The sequence below is a fragment of the Kogia breviceps genome, chromosome 15 (genome assembly GCF_026419965.1).
Source record: "Kogia breviceps isolate mKogBre1 chromosome 15, mKogBre1 haplotype 1, whole genome shotgun sequence".
In the NCBI taxonomy this organism is placed as follows: domain Eukaryota; kingdom Metazoa; phylum Chordata; class Mammalia; order Artiodactyla; family Physeteridae; genus Kogia; species Kogia breviceps.
Window position 1 is genome coordinate 81,572,552 of NC_081324.1, and position 17,562 is coordinate 81,590,113.

At 40.2% G+C, this 17,562-nt stretch overlaps 1 protein-coding gene across 8 annotated transcripts in view; it reads left to right on the forward strand.

Moving 5' to 3' along the window:
• Window positions 1-17,562, forward strand: part of PPTC7 (protein phosphatase targeting COQ7) — a 61,785-nt gene that overhangs the window by 19,922 nt on the left and 24,301 nt on the right. For all 8 annotated transcript variants that reach the window (XM_067014608.1, XM_067014611.1, XM_067014612.1 and 5 more), the window contains exons 2-6: window positions 3,574-3,753; window positions 9,805-10,003; window positions 13,656-13,779; window positions 15,325-15,454; window positions 16,552-16,728. In XM_067014608.1, coding sequence (XP_066870709.1) covers window positions 3,574-3,753; window positions 9,805-10,003; window positions 13,656-13,779; window positions 15,325-15,454; window positions 16,552-16,610 — 692 coding nt within the window. In that variant the 3' untranslated portion in view covers window positions 16,611-16,728. The remainder of the gene's footprint in view (window positions 1-3,573; window positions 3,754-9,804; window positions 10,004-13,655; window positions 13,780-15,324; window positions 15,455-16,551; window positions 16,729-17,562) is intronic.

The window sequence follows — 17,562 nt, forward strand, 5'->3', positions numbered from 1 at the left end:
TATAGAAATAACTGCCTAATATGAATTAAACTAGGTTTCAAATGTAGGTTATTCTGGTTTTAGCCTGGTTCTAGTCCCAAATATAACTCTTCCTGTTATATAACTTGTTCTTTGTAAGTAAATTATGTATGTATACTAAGACTTTTTTCACACGGCTTTATTGAAAAGTTTGTATGCTTTTTGAATCTCTTTTTCCCCCTAAAGAGACTTGGCCAATGGAGTTTTGCCTGTGTTCTTTTTCCCATATAAAAGCAAACAGGTGCCTGAAAGGTTACCTCTATTCTGGGAGAAATCTGATTAATGTTGAAGGGCTGTGCCAGGTCAGACTCTATAACCTGCTGACAGATTATTTAGTGAGTGCCAGGATCAACTCTCAACATTATCTCAGGTTTTAATGGTTTTCTTATGAAGGGCATTTGTAGATGAAACCAGTTTATATTTAAAGTTAATTGTGGCTCTTAGATCAGAAACTGGTTAAGAAATTCTTTCCTCAAGCAAACAGTGGTTTGAGAAGAATGAATGATTCATCAGATGGAGTTGCAAGGACTATAATTGCATTCTGTGTTTTAACACAAATTGTTGCATTTAAATCATGGTAAAATCTTATCCCTGGTGACGTAAGAATTCCTCAAAAGAAGTTCCTATTAAACTAACTTAAATTTTTGTAAGAATTTCTAGATATCCTTACAACTGCTTGAAAAGCACCAAAAAATGATACTTCTTCCTGGGAGGGTAGACCTTAGTCATCCCTGATGCTTCTCTTTCCCCCACCCTCATTGTACCCCATTCAGTGTACCTGTGAGTCCTTTTGTTTCACTGGATCCCAAATCCCTGCACTCTAACTGCACTGCCACCATTTCATAACTGAGCTACTGAGACAGTCTCCTGATTCATTCCTTTTCTGCTTTTGCTCTCCACATAGCAGGCAGAAGGATCTTTTTTCTTATCATTATTACTATTTAAACTTTATATAATGGAAAATTTCAAATATACATCAAGGTAGAGGGATGAATGTACCTCTCATTATTCAACTTCATTTATCCATTCATGGCCAGTCTTGTTTCATCTACTCTTTTGTCACCCCCCCAATATTTTGAAACAAATTGCAGACATCATATCATCTAACCAACTAATTTGGAATTGCCCTAAAGTGAAATTTTGCCTTGGGACTTCCCTGGCAGTCCAGTGGTTAAGACTCTGAGCTTCCACTGCAGGGGGCATGGGTTCAGTCCCTGGTCTGGGACCTGAGATCCCGCATGTCACGCAACATGGCCAAAAAAAAAAAAGTGAAATTTTGCCTGTTGGTTGGCCACAAAAGGTGAGGAAGTTTGCTTCTCCAGTAGCGGTAAGTTATTTGTCAACCTCTTTACTGTCTTCCAATTCTGTTTCTTCTTATTTTTTCAGGATGTGTTCCATTTCTGCTTGATAAGTGCCATCACCAGAAAAATAGCTTAATGTGTTCATTTCATGTTAAGCCAGTTTTTCAGGGATACATATAAGCACTTTCCTACTTTTGCACCAAATATGCTCTTTGAAGTGTGTGTGAAAGTTGAATGTACAGAAAATGTAAATGTAGGTCAATTATACTTAAAAACAAACTCATAGAAAAAGAAATCAGGTTTGTGGTTACCAGAGGCAGGAATACGGGAGGGGGAATTGGATGAAGGCAGTCAAAAGGAACAAACTTCCAGTTATAAGATAAATAAGTACTAGGAATGTAATGTACAACATGATAAATGTAATTAACACTGCTGTGTGTTATATATGAAAGTTGTTGAGAGCAAATCCTAAGAGTTCTCATCTCAAGGAAAAAAATTTTTTTCTATTTCTTCAATTTTGTGTCTACCTGAGATGATAGATGTTCACTAAACTTACTGTGGTATCACTTCATGATGTATGTAAGTCAAATCATTATGCTGCACACCTTAAACTTGTACAGTGCTGGAGGTCAATCATATCTCAATAAAACTGGAAGAAGAAAATGTAAATGTATATGTGGGGAGGATGTTTCATGCTCAGATAGCCTTAAAAATGATAAATTCCCTAATTAATATTTTTATTATAAAATCAAAACATGCTCATTATAAAAATAAAATTTAAATAATACAGAACAGTATGAAGTACAAAGCTTAACTCTCCCATTTGTTCACAGATCTTTTATTTTGAAAACAACTATATTTCTTATAGGTCATTCCAGAAAGCTTCATTTGTGGTCACTTAAAATTTTAATAATGTATATATCTGACATTTTAGTTTGAATTTTAGTTTAGTTTGAATTTCAAATAAACAACCTCACAGTTTCTGAATTTAGTAGACTGTTGAATTTAGAAATTGATTTTAATGTTGAACAACTAGCTTGGTGTTGCAAGGCATTGAATAGAAGATGGTATGGTGTTGACTCAGATGTCTAATTTTTCTTGAGCACTAGTTTCCTCTTGATAAAGGAGGGTTAGGCAGACTGTGAACTCATCAACAGCTCTGTGGACCCGTGAAAAATCTCTATACCAGTGCTGTTTAATAGAAATATAATGTGAGCCACACATGTCATTTTAAATTTCCTAATATTCACATTAATTAAAAGTAAAAAGAAACAGGTCACAATTTTAATAATGTATTCTCTTTAGCACATTATATCCAAAATATTAGTTCAACATGTAATTAATATAAAAATTAATGAGCTATTTTACCCTTTTTTTCATACTAACAAGTTTTCAAAAATCCAGTGTGTGTCTTGTACTTAGAGCACTTCTCAGTTTGCATCAGCCCCATTTCTAGTGCTCTCTAGCCACGTGTTGTAGTGGCTGTTATACTGGGCAGTGCGGCCCTGTACAGGATAGAGGTTGTCTCAGAGGGAGAAGGAAAGGGGGTGGGATGTATTCTTAGTTTTGTTCTCTCTTTCACAATTATTAACCAATATTTGAAGTTAAAAGTTTGCTGCTTTTGGTATTCTTAATGATGGACAGCTCTGTCTCAGTTGTATTCTCACTAGCATCAGCACTTTAAAAAAAATCCATTTTCATTCCTATAAAATACAACAAAGATTAATAACACAAATACTTCTGTACAAAGATGAAAATCCTGCTGAAATCGAACTCTTGGCTGGGAGGCAATGCCACCCTGTGGTAGCTCACGTGTTTATTCATCAATATATGAAAGATCAGGTTCTAAGTAGAGAACGTGGCTTAGGAGTATTAGTGTATAATACATTAAACCTGACGGGCTTCCTTGGTGGCGCAGTGGTTGAGAGTCTGCCTGCCGATGCAAGGGACACGGGTTCGTGCCCCGGTCCGGGAGGATCCCACATGCTGCGGAGCGGCTAGGCCCATGAGCCATGGCCGCTGGGCCTGCGCGTCTGGAGCCCGTGCTCCGCGACGGGAGAGGCCACAACAGTGAGAGGCCCGCGTACCGCAAAAAAAAAAAAAAAAAAAAGCTTAGAAACCTGAGCACTTTTTATTCTGAATTTCAGGGTAAATAGATGTACTAGTACGTAGTAAAATTAGTATTAGGAAAACAAGGGTAAGAATTCCTGAGACGCTGGTAAGAATATCCTTTGAATGTAAATTTCTTTTTTAGGGGTCGCAGATGGTGTAGGAGGATGGAGAGACTATGGAGTTGATCCGTCTCAGTTCTCAGGGACTTTAATGCGGACATGTGAACGGTTAGTAAAAGAAGGACGGTTCGTCCCGAGTAATCCCATTGGAATCCTCACCACAAGCTACTGTGAGTTGCTGCAAAATAAAGTACCTTTGCTTGGTAAGTAGATATCCTATGCGTTTTCCTCTCTAAAGAAGCCCAGGTGATGATTAACAACAAAACCAAGAAAATCACTTACCAGCCCAGCTCTTTTTCTGAGACTCTTCCTATTAAGCAATTTGATGGAGAAGCTGTGGGCAACCCCAGAATACATAATACTGCTTGAAATAGATACAACCACTTTGGAAAACAATTTAGAATTACAGAATAAAGTTAAACATGAACAGATAGTATGCCCCAGTAGTTCCACTTCTGGGTCTTTACCCTAGACTAGAGAAACTCTTGCACATCTGTGTATCAACAGATAGGTACCAGAATGTTCATAGTAACATTATTTATAATAGCAGAAAACTGGGAGCAACCTAAAAGCCCATTTATAGTAGAAAAATGCATTTTGAAAAGGAACGAGTTAAGGTTGCATGCAGTACTCAGGAACATGTTGTTGAGGGAAAAGAGGACATTGCAGTCTGATTCCATATATTTCAAATTCAGAAACATAAACAAGTAAAACTATATTGTTTAGGGATTCTAAAATATGATAAAAGAAGAAAGAAAAGCAAGTGGCTGTATAATTGGGATAGTGATTCTCTCCCAGGGAGGAGAAAAGGGGATAGGTCTAGCATGTAAAACTCAGTTGATTACCTGTGAGGAGTTCAGGTTGCAAATTGGCTCCTTAGCTACTAGCAGTTAACACTTAGTCTGTGTAGATCCCTGTTAATCTTGTATTAGAAAATTTACAAATACCCAGTGTTTGTTTTCTGGTATGCTAATGGAGCATCCTTTGGCTAAGCTGCTACATTTGTTTGTTAAATGGTTTATTGGGAACTTACCCAAGCCTTCTAAGCAGGCTCTCAGAAAGGGTGTTGTTAAGTTTCTGCTAACTGCCAGCATCTTTCTGGTTACTAGAAGGCCTCCCTCCCAATCACCATGCACATTTAAAATCAGCCCTCAATGTTCAATGTTAACGGAGATCTCCATGTTGTAGAATTTTGCCTTCAATTTCAAACCTTTGTAAGAAGGGGTACTTTTCATCATGATACCATCTTCTGTCTTCTCTATGCTGTGATTAACTAGCTTGTTTTCCTTCTAACTGAAGAGAAATCTTGTCTAGAAGTTTCAATATACTGGTTTGTCTTAATCTGCTGTTTTGGGCATGCAATCTTGAGCTTGCCTGATACCGTGAAACATCCTAGATTCTATTTCATCTCTGTAAACTTGCCATATGACTTTGGGCAAACCACTTAACCTCTGACCCCTTATTTCATATGTTAACTGGATAAATCTTTTTTACGAAAAGCAGTGACTTAAAGCTACTTGCACTACTCAGAAACATGTTGAGGGAAAAGAGAACATTGCAGGGTGCCATCTAACAAAAGAACCTGTAGACAGGGATACCAGGGGCCTGAGTCTTCTGCCAACACCACCCCACCCTGCACCCCACAGTGCATTTACTAAATTACTGTGACTTGGAATAACTTGTTAAAACGTAACAACTATCCTGGTTTTGTACTTTGAAAGCTTTGTTTTTTGCTGTATTTCTTCCTTGTTCCTACTTTTTCCCCTATTCACCTTCATGTAACTGGGAGAGCTTAATAAAATAAATTTAAGGACATATAAGAGTTTTTCTTACACTGAATATTATAACTACCTCTTTCTCCTAAAAGACACGTTGAAATAATCCTTCGTTACCATGTTTGACACATATACACTTCTCTCTTACTTACCTACACATCTCTAAGCTATTTGTAAATAAAACTCAAGCATATTTTGGCCAAGACAGGCTGCTGAGTTTTACTGAACCTCAGCTATAATTGCAAGTAATAATTTTATAAGATTAGGTGATCCTTTTTTAAAAATCCTGCCATTGCTAAAAAGCCTATAACATAATTCCAGTATAAAGGGCAAGCTGATAGCTGTAACCACTTATTTCTTGAAAATTTCTAGCTGCTTTTAGATCTGGGTTGGCATCACAGGCTAATTGTTGACATATTATTTCCTCAGAAACCCTTAAGTGGATTTAAGTCTTATGAAGCCAACATGTCTTAAGAATTTGAGGGGTTAATCCCAGTAAGGTTATCCTTTTATTTCTTTGCTGCACAAAAGGCTTAGTGGTAGTTTACAGAATAGGGCCAGGTGATAAAAATACTTCCATATTAGTGTGAGGGATTTGCCCAGGGACCTGTCTGGATTGCTCAGTTGTCGGAACATTCAACACTTGTTCTTAGCACTCTTTTCTTCTTTGCCAGTTCCTCTCCAAACACGTAAGAATGGTGGGCTCTTCTCCCAGTATTAGGCTACCAGGGCCTGAGCCGCTGTACGCATCAGTAACTTGAAGAGGCAGAGGAGTTTACACACTGTGAGCCCAGATGATTCTGTAAGGCTGAGCTTCCCTTGGTTGGTGCTGCTTTGCATGTTAAAGCTCTTGTCTATCACTCACGAGGACCATTTTGATTCTAACGCAGTGGGTTACTGCCACACGGGTAGCAAAATGATAGCCTGGATTTGTCAGTGAGTAATAATGAGTCAATGTGAGTCCTTACTGCAGCACAATTTTCAAGGCTGTGCTACTCATCTGTCATTTTTTGTTCTCAGTTAAATTAATCCCATCAGCTTTCAGAAGATCTTTTGTGTGGTGATTCTATTAATGATGTAAATGATTGGAGTTATTGTGCATTGAGTTAGGAAGGAAGGGTAATTGGTGATTTTAGCTCTAATATAAGCTATGGAGTAGGTTCTCTGACAGCATGGCCAGTTAGTTACAATACCCATGTTTTTCTTTTCTTTGACAATTAATGGGTAGGGACTATATAGCTTAGCATTAAAGTGTCAAGTTTGTACCCATGCATATACTGTAGATAACAAGGAAACAATTTCTGAACATACAATGACACAAATGCTTATATTTAAGTGTTTTTAAATTAAGTTACACATTTTTACTAAGGAAAAATTAATAACAAAAATTAAATTATCCATAATCCACTAAGAAAACTGTTAATTTTTTAGTGATTGTACTCCCTGACTTTTTTTCTTTGCCCATAGAATAATAATAACAGGAATTGAATCTACTGTGTGTTCACAATAGCTCCAGTGAGGTAGATTTGTAGGTATTTTTGTTCCTCATATTGTTAGGAAGAAACTGAGGCCTAGAGAGAATAAGTGGTTTGCCCACGGTCGTGTCATGTGGCTAGAAAATCATAGAGCACTGGGATTTAACACAGCTGGTTCCACAACCTGTTTATTTTGTTTCTTTTTGCCTGTTAATTATCATTTTAGCAGGTTAGCCTTTGCCTACATACTGTGCTTTAAAAAAAATTACAGTAAATTTCACTATTTTTTTAAAATAAATTTATTTATTTAATTTATTTATTTTTGGCTGCGTTGGGTCTTCGTTGCTGCACGCAGGCTTTCTCTAGTTGCGGCGAGCAGGGGCTACTCTTCATTGGGGTGCACAGGCCTCTCATTGCGGTGGCTTCTCTTGTTGTGGAGCACAGGCTCTAGGCCCGCAGGCTTCAGTAGTTACAGCACGCGGGCTCTAGAGCACAGGCTCAGTAGTTTTGGTGCCCGGGCTTAGTTGCCCCACGGCATGTGGGATCTTCCCGGATCAGGGATCGAACCCATGTCCCCTGCATCGGCAGGTGGATTCTCAACCACTGTGCCACCAGGGAAGCCCAAAATTTCATTATTTTTGATGTACAGTTCTTTATATTTGATATCACTTTTTTTTTTAAGATGTTGGGGGGGCTTCCCTGGTGGCACAGTGGTTGAGAGTCCACCTGCTGATGCAGGGGACACAGGTTCGTGCCCTGTTCTGGGAAGATCTCACATGCCACTGAGCGGCTGGGCCCGTGAGCCATGGCCGCTGAGCCTGCGCGTCCGGAGCCTGTGCTCCGCAACGGGAGAGGCCACAGCAGTGAGAGGCCCGCGTACCGAAAAAAAAAAAAAGATGTTGGGGGTACGAGTTCATTAATTTATTTATTTTTGCTGTGTTGGGTCTTTGCCCCTGTGCGAGGGCTCTCTCCAGCTGTGGCAAGCAGGGGCCACTCTTCATCGCGGTGCGCGGGCCTCTCACCATCGCAGCCTCTCTTGTTGCGGAGCACAGGCTCCAGATGTGCAGGCTCAGTAGCTGTGGCTCACAGGCCTAGTTGCTCCGCGGCATGTGCAATCCTCCCAGACCAGGGCTCGAACCCGTGTCCCCTGCATTAGCAGGCAGATTCTCAACCACTGCGCCACCAGGGAAGCCCGATATCACTTTCTTTTAAGGAAACTTTAATACTAGCTTATAGTCACTTGTTTCACTTAAATTATCTTTCATTTTCAGATATATTTCTCTCACACAATTTTAGTGGCTATCAAACAGCTAACACTTATGTGTTATAAGTCTTTGACATGATGTAACTAATTTTTTCCTTACAAACAACTCTGTGAGGTAGTTACTGTCATCCCTATTTTTATAGATGAGCAAACTGAGGCACAGACAGGTTACATAATTTGCCCCAGGTCACACAGCTAGTAAGTGGCAGAGTTAGCATTCAGATTCAGGCAGGCTGACGACAGAGTCTGTACTCCTAAGTATTATGTGATACTGCATAGCTTTCCATTGTATGGATGAACTGTAAAATAACCAATCCCTTAATTTTATTTTTTAAAATTTATTTAATTTATTTATTTTTGGCTTCATTGGGTCTTCATTGCTGCGTGCAGGCTTTCTCTAGTTGCAGCAAGCGGGGGCAACTCTTCATTGCAGTGCACGGGCTTCTCTTCTTGTGGAGCATGGGCTCTAGGCACGCGGGTTTCAGTAGTTGTGGCAGGGAGTCAGGATCAGTAATTGTGGCTCGTGGGCTCTAGAGCGCAGGTTCAGTAGTTATGGCACACGGGCTTAGTTGCTCCGTGGCATGTGGGATCTTCCCGGACCAGGGCTTGAACCCGTGTCCCCTGCATTGGCAGGCGGATTCTTAACCACTGTGCCACTAGGGAAGTCCCCAGCCCCTTAATTTTAGATGTTGAGGTTGTTACCAGTTCTTTGTGATCTTATGCAGTGTTTTTGTACTTAAGTCTTGTTTGCATCTCTAATTATTTTCTTATGATAAATCATCACAAGTAGAATTGCTAGATCAAAGGATATGCACATATTTCAGGGCAATACTGTCCTTTAGAAAGGTTATTTAGTTCTGCTCTCTTACCACTGTGAAATGAGAGTGACGTTTCCTACACTAGTGCAGTGATCATTTTTTAGGAATATATTTACAGACCATTTACATTTATTTCTTGGTGAACTGCTCATTTTTCTATTTTGCCATTTTTCTGTAGATATAGGTTGAAATTTTAGCACTTGAAAGCACTTTCACTAATTGTACTATCAGCCTCAGTCTGGGGAAGGTCATGTGAGCTGTGTGCTGCAAAGGTACACAGAAGCTTCTGCTTGGAATATGGTCTCTTCTCTCTGAACAGGTAGTCTCTGTAAAGTGAACAGGTTGATTCCACAAGCTACCTGGGAAAATTGGTCTTGTTACTTCATAGTGAGTCAGTCTGCAGTAAAAGTTCTTCATGACCTCAGCAGATGGAAATTCTGTTTAAAATTGTAGTTAAGTGCCTTGTGTTAAATGTTAGTGAATTTCACAGAGGAGGCTTTCTGCCTATGACCAATGAGAAATGTCATGGAAACGTAACATGCTCCTTCTGGCATTTTAAGTATTAAAACTTAATATCTCAACAACATCCTTTTGAGCATTTGACGTAGATTATAGCACTATTGAAATAATGTGGTTAAATACCAGCCATTTTTATTGTTTCCTATCTCTGCAAGTGGAAGAATCCAAATCATCAGTGGCCCGCTTAACTATGCATAGTATAAATTCCGTTTTCTTTCCCCGCCATGTTGATCCTGATCAGGTTACTACCTGACATTGACATGGAGCCATAACTAAGAAAGGTCCTGTTTAGGCAAAGGAGATTCAAATTATGGCATGTTGCTCTTTGGGGCGATATGATAAAAATGTGTATGCAGAGACAGCCTAGAAAGAGAAAATAAATGGAGATCATTTTTGTTTCTAGGTAGCAGTACTGCCTGCATCGTGGTGCTGGACAGAACTAGCCACCGCTTGCACACAGCAAACCTGGGTGACTCAGGCTTTCTAGTTGTCAGGGGTGGTGAAGTTGTGCACCGATCAGATGAACAGCAGCATTACTTCAACACTCCGTTCCAGCTCTCAATCGCACCCCCCGAAGCCGAGGGAGTCGTCTTGAGTGACAGGTAATCGCCCCTTTCTCACCAACAGGTTCCCTTCCATTCCCCTTAACTATAGTGTTGGAGATAGGCATTTTCCATTCTCATGTGAGAAAAGAAGGCACACTGAGGACCTTTTAGTCTGACATTGAAAGATACTGTGCTTGAACTTGATATTTCAGCCAAGTTGAATTCTGATAAACACCTGATAATTTGACAAGACTATGAAAATACTATTTCAGGCTTAGAGAATATCAGTTTTTCATACCAAGACCACATGGTACATACAGTTGTGTTTGTTAAATAGTGCTGGAGAAATGAGTCATTGTTTGTCTGTGCCATTGCCTATACAAGATTTTGCATACGTTATTAGGGAAGAATGCAAACAGACATCTGCTTTATTTATCAGAATAACTTCCTGATTCTCAGGGCCTCCTATAATATGCATCAAATAGAACTTGCAGTCCCTGCAAAACTTGTCAGGCAAAGTTAACTTTCAGGAAATGGACTCAGAGGTGGTCTGATGGTGCTCTTGACGTGTTCTGTTCTGTTGTTCTTCTGACACCTTCTCTCAGTTCTTTTTTTTTTTTTTTTTTGCCGTCCGCGGGCCTCTCTCTGTTGTGGCCTCTCCCATTGCGGAGCACAGGCTCCGGACGCGCAGGCTCAGCGGCCATGGCTCACAGCCCCAGCCGCTCTGCGGCATGTGGGATCCTCCCAGACTGAGGCACGAACCCGTGTCCCCTGCATCGGCAGGCGGACTCTCAACCACTGCGCCACCAGGGAAGCCCAAGTTCATTTTTAAATAGTCAAGAACTTTCCAGGAAAATCAGTACTTTTTTGAATCAACTTTTACAGTTTATCTTTTCTAAGATCAGAGTACAGAGTAACACTAAAACAGTCTCACATTTCACTCCCTTTAACAACCTTTTAGGGCTTGACACAAACATTGTTGGCAATTCATAAATGTGGTTAAATGGGTAATGAACCTTTTGTAAAAGTAGAAGCATTCTAGCAAGTGCCTATTGTCTCTACTTAATAGTTCTTATTGGGCCAAATCTTAAGTCCAAACTAAGATAAAATGATGATTACTGCCATCTTTTAAACTGGAATGAGCATACTGTATAATTAAGTACTCAGTATTGCCCATCTAAAGTCTATTGCTGACTCCTAGAGAGAGGGAAGCAGTTTTTTACTTTCAGATTAAGGCAGATTACCATAATTGGAAGAAAATTTGATTATAGGCCCTTCTTCAGTTGGCTGTAATGCACATCAATATTAGTCCTGTTGGAGTGGGGAGAACTCAGAACCCCACGACCTTTGTAGATGTCAAGTGCAGCTAACAGTTTTCGGAAAACAGTGTTTTAATTTTCCTTTACTTGTTTGTTGTTTTGGCTTCTGAGTGCTAGAGCGTCCCTGCTGTACCTCACATGCTATCTTTGGGACAGTCTGGTCAGGACAGCACTTGGCTTGGCCTGCCAGTGAGGTGGAGGTTGCTTCCCCTGGAGCCCAGAGGCAGCATGCTAGCATGTGATTTCAGCTCGTGTTTCAGTGCAGTCGAAAGTTTCCAGCAGCACAGTATGTTCAATCAAAATGGGCAAAACTGCAGCTGGCGGAACACCAAGCTCATGGGTGGGAGTGTTGGGAGAAGAGGACGATCTGTCCAATGGCAGCGAGTCTCTCACAGACAGAATAGCAAAGGACACTCCTGGGGAAAGAAAAACCTCAGCATAAAATAGAACTTCCGTGCCAACCTGGTCATTAATCTAAACTTCTAGAATCTGATTAGTTTCCAAAGACTGAGCAAATGTGAAATGTCTTGTATTGTTTCTCTTTATTCCACGGAAGAAATCGACCTGGTTTCTACCAGTTTTACAGTCTTTTTAAAATTTTCTTATTTTTTGGTCTTTTTTGTTTCCCAGCTGCATGTTATCTCCTTAGCTGTTAGTCCCTCTTATCTATAAAATATTATTTTAAGCTTAACTTACAGATTTCCTTTAGTAGCTGTTCTTACAAAATGTTTACTGTATAACTGTGTAAATGAAAGCTAATTTGTTCCTTGCCAAAAGCCCGTCACAGAACTTCTAGATGTGCTGCTGCTTCCCTCAGTCAAGAGAAGACGAACTAGAAATTTCCTCAATGCGCTTTGCGTAAATCCCCAGCAGGCATGGGTGGGCTGTTTGTTTTTATGTTTTCTCTTTGCAAATTTTATAACATGTCACTTACACAAGTTTTTTCTTTGTTTTTTCTTTGTTTTGTTTTTAATCAAGCTTAGGGTGCTTTGGTTCTGGCCCCTCCATTCTGGGTCAGTGTATGAATTTTTTCCTGGCTCTTGTTCCCTAATTACAAGTGAAGGTAGATTATCAGATATCTCACCTTTCCCTCACCTTGGAGGCTTGGAAGCAGTGGAGCTGGCCTTTGGAATCTGACGGGACTATTAACTCTCTGAATATATTTTCTCTTCTTCCTACAGGTGGTTCCCCCACCCCCCATTCTTATATCTGTTTTCTTATATCTTTTTAAAAGTTTTACACAAAAAGATGTAGTATAAAATCAAGCTTCTGTCCCTACCCCATCCACACATTCTGTCCTCAGAGGCAGCCACTGCCAGATTTATTCACTGCGTTATAGAAGAGTCTGTATATATGTATCTCTCCCTCTCTCGCTCTCTCTCTCTCACACACAGTACCTTCTTCTCTTCATTAACAATATAGTAATGAGTTTTTCCCCAATATGGAGGGTCAGTTACTTTGTTTCTTCCATTCATTAGATATTACTTGAAGACCTACTGTGTGTCAGGCACACTAATAAGTAAGTAACCTGTACATGATGAGCACTTTGTAAGCCCTGGGAGACACACAGTCCTTACTCTACCAGAGTAAGTATGACTTAGTAATACTAATTTGGTATTACTAGTAATATACTAGTAATTACTAGTATTATAGTAAGAAATACCATTGCAGGTATTTCATATGAATTAATTCTTATAGGATTTGCATACTCTCCTCCATAGTGCTGTTACTCCACTATAACACAGCCTCCTGAGAGCCAAATTCAAGCCTGAAGGGAAACTGATGAGTGGAAAGTGAATAAGAGAGGATGGAATTTGGCTCTAAAGAGTTAGAAAACAAAGACTCATTTCCACTAGGATTTTAGAGGCATTTTAGTGTCTGACTCAGAAAAGAACCCTTCCACCTTTTAAACCACATGTGACTAATCATCAAACTCAGTTTTACTTGATAGGTTTTTTTTTTGCGGTACGCGGGCCTCTCACTGTTGTGGCCTCTCCCGTTGCGGAGCACAGGCTCCGGACGCGCGGGCTCAGCGGCCATGGCTCACGGGCCTAGCCACTCCACGGCATGTGGAATCTTCCCGGACCGGGGCACGAACCCGTGTTCCCTGCATCGGCAGGCGGACTCTCAACCACTGCACCACCAGGGAAGCCCTACTTGATAGTGTTAGTTAAGCTTTTGAAATATTTATATCAGAGTTTTCAGTTAATGTTTTTCAAGGTTAGAAAGGTTTTTCAAGGTTAGAAATTTCAGAATAGTGGTTTTTATTATTGACTGCTACTATAAGTTTTCCTTTTTCATTACATTGTAGCATCATTCCTATTGGAAACTTTTAACGGTTATCTCTAAAGGGCTCTGTTAACTTTGTCCCTACGCTGTCCTTGTCACAGCCCGGATGCCGCTGATAGCACATCTTTTGATGTCCAGTTAGGAGACATTATCCTGACGGCGACAGATGGACTCTTTGACAACATGCCTGATTATATGATCCTTCAGGAGCTAAAAAAGTTAAAGGTAATTAACTCAAAGGTTGGCCTTTGGAAACAGTGACCCTCTCTGGGCAGCTGAGTTTTATTAATTCAATTGCATTATCTCTTTTTGTAGTTTTGGAAAGGACTATTTTGTGAATTTAGGAAAATAAAAATGGTTCTAATCTTTCAAACAATTGTAGGTGGAAATATTCACAGTTGGAGAACTTGAGGGGAAAAGAGGCTTCTCATCCAAGCCTTTATTTATTAGTAGGATGGTAAAGGTAGGAAGAGTCCAGATGGGCGATTTCTTTTTTGTGTTTTTAATGGTATTTTAATGATATGTAATGGTGTTAGTTGCTGGTTGTCTTTTTCACTTTTTATTCTGGTAGCAAACTCAGCAGGTGTTTAGGCTGGGAAAGATAGGAAATCATCATACCAGAGCCAGCCAAGGCAGCAGCCAAGGGCAGCAGGCAGCTAGGGGGCTTGATGTGATCTGAGCTGTCATCAGTAATGAAACTGTTCAGATTTGGCCCATACAGAGAGTGGAAGGAAGTGAAAACCAGTTTGCATATTCTCCTGGCTTTGTAAAGTACTGACTCTGGGGAAAATTAGTCTTTTCTCATGTTTTTGCCACTAACCAGTATGACTTTGAGTAAGTTTCTAAACTTTTTAAGCAATATTTTCCTCATCTGTAAAATGGTGGAGTGGTACAAAAGGCCTGTTTTGTAGAATTTTGGTAAGGATAAACCAGGACCATGCATTAGAAACCCTTAGCACCACGCCTTGTCTGTGGGGCCTAGTAAAGGTCAGGCGCTTACACGTGCTGGCACTGTACTCTGTGTGGTAACAGAGTGACAAGCAGAAATGACACATTCCCTGCCCTTAAGGAGCTTACATTCTAGTGGAGGAAGACAGATAATATAGAGAAAGAAAGAATAGCTATAATGGTGGTGGTAAATAAGAAGAAGAAAAATAAAACAAGGTGAAGGAATAGAGAATAGAGAGGGATTTTCAGTAGGGCAACTGGCAGCCCATACTTGGAGAGCACACTGTGCTTGGCCAGGGGTGCGTTCCCAAGCAAGGAAACTTTTGAGGTCGTTCCGAAGTGCTATCAAAATCCGCCCTTTCAACCCCATCCCATTTTAGCAAGAATGCCTTAAGAATTTCAAGTGGGAAAAAAATACCAAATATGAAAATTCAAGGGACTTCCCTGGTGGTCCAGTGGTTAAGACTCCACGCTTCCACTGCACGGGGTGTGGGTTTGATCCCTGGTCACAGAACCAAGATCCCACAGGCCGCATGGTGCGGCCAAAAGAAAAAGAAAGAAAATTCAAACTTCAGGACCCAAGTCCATGCAAAGGACTTTCTAACTGACATCTTATGCAGGCAGCACTGGTGATCTCATTCATTTTAGTCGAGGTATAATGTTTCATTGTCTTCTCTAACTGGAATAAAACTTAAATGGTGGAAACTATGATTAGATAAATGTTACTGTCTTAAAAAGTGATGCTTGCAAGTGATGTTTACTGTGTGCAGAAATCATGTGAGGCATTGTGGTAAAAATAACTCCCTCATGTTTTCATTTTAGAATTCAAATTATGAGAGTATACAACAGACGGCAAGAAGCATTGCTGAGCAAGCTCACGAGCTGGCCTATGACCCAAATTATATGTCACCTTTTGCACAGTTTGCATGTGACAATGGATTGAATGTGAGAGGTAAGCATTCTTTAGGAAGGTCGTAGGGACTAACTGGGGACATAGAGGATGGGAGCGTTCTGGGCTGTGGGTGAGGCAAACTACAGCACTGGGCTGAGACTGCTGAGGTGCCCTCTCCCAGCTGTGAGCCCGTGGGAGCAAGGTCAGCAGGCTGTAACACTGAAGGACAGAGCAAGTGCATGTCCTCATGTGTTCCCCACAGAGGTGCCCTTCAGAACTGAATTTAATTGGCTGCAGAGGCAGGTGGAACCTGAAGCCCTTTATTGCTGCCACTGCACTGCTTGGACCTGAGCCCCAAAAGCCTCCCAGCTCTGCCTGGAGGGCCTGGACATTCCTAACAGTTTAAACATTCTGCCCTTCACGAGTCTGACATTTCACTTCTCCCTTCCTCTGGCTCTGTGGACTCATTGACAGTATTTGCCTGCCAAATTGCCATGGCAGGTTTTGAAGATGGAGGTAATGTTAGACTGTCCTTGCCTAAAGAGTCTTCCTATCTACTGAGCGATATGTAACTTTGGGAGCAGGCCAAGTAGCTCAGTCTTGGAGCTCAGATGACATGTTGGTGCTAGCATATCAGAACTAGTAGAGTTGGTCAGTTTCTTGCTGGTATAATCTTACGATATGTAAAGCATTTCTTAGCTGTCCAGGAAATATTAAAATAGAAAAAAAGCACATGCCATAGCTGTTTGCCAGATTAGAATATAAGACTATTACTAGTTTCAAAACATTGGATATGTTTGTCCAAATTAGGATTGTGGGTGTAACATGTAACTTTCTTGTCAGGCAGAATTAATCTTAGCCACATTTTGTCTTTATTGTGATTGCTATAAACAGAGGATGTGGTGGTAGCCACTTTAACAGAGCTGTTGTAAAGGAGCAGGGAAGGTTTTTTTTTAAGCTTCAATTAAATTACATGTAATTTCTTGGTGCATTTTAACTGTTTATCAAATGTTTTTTTTTCTTTTTTCTGCCAGAGTCATTGACAAACCAAACCTGCCTGAAATGCCAGTATTTGTTTCCTAGTATTTATGTAGGCTTACATTTTTAATTGACTTTTCCTTTTAAAATATATAAATACATTTTCATTTTCATTTTAGGTGGAAAGCCAGATGACATCACCGTCCTTCTCTCAATAGTGGCTGAGTATACAGACTGACTCACCTAGGTGTCAACTCCTGCCTCTCCTTTCATCATCCCAAATTCTCCCCTACCGTGTGTGCTGATCCTGCTGGCAGGACCATGTTTCTTTGCTACTGATCTCAATGGCCAGTGATGTAAGCCTTTTGCCTGTCTTTTTGAGACCCCATTGAGATCTTTGTTGAGAACCACTACTGTCATTCACTAGTTCATATCTGCCAGCAACATTTGAAGAGAATCAAGATTTAAAGATTGGCCTTCACTTCACATTGTCCTTTCCATGATGGGATGGAGGTTTTCAAAGCCAAAATGTCTATTACTTTTCAAAAACGGTTGAAGTATTGAAAATGAGTAATATTGGTAAAGTGAATTCAAAATTAGAATGTGTTAAAGGGATTTTAAAAGTCTAACACAAATTGTATGTTATGGTACATCTACTAGAAACATACGTTATTCATCAAAAGATATGTTACACGTGTACTATACAGTCTGTGTTATGACTGGGTGTGGCTTTATGTTTTCGTTATAAACTCCTATTTTTCAGGGGCTTATAATCTTGCTCTAAAACATTGTTCTGGATTACAAAATCTTGATCCGGGGAGCTTTTTTTTTTTGGTTAAAAGTTGGAAGAAAAATTCAGTTTAGTTCTATGTATGCAAATGTTTCATAGTTTTTAAAAGGTGATTAATTGTGCTCCTGTGATGAAAGTTTCAGCAGTTTATTGGTTACTGCATATCACAGGCTGGTGGCCTGATCTGCAGGGGGGGTTGGGGAGACTCCTTACCAAAAATTTTTAATGGAAATATTATTCAAGGTTATAAAATTCCTCAAAGCCTACAAATTTAATGTTACAGCTGAAATTCCTCCCAGCTGTCTGGTATGATGCCTCCGTGTGGGAGCTTTAGGCCCACAGGCCTGATGGGTTGAGAATGGAACAGCTCTAACTTTGAATTTTGTTGGCCTTTGATGGT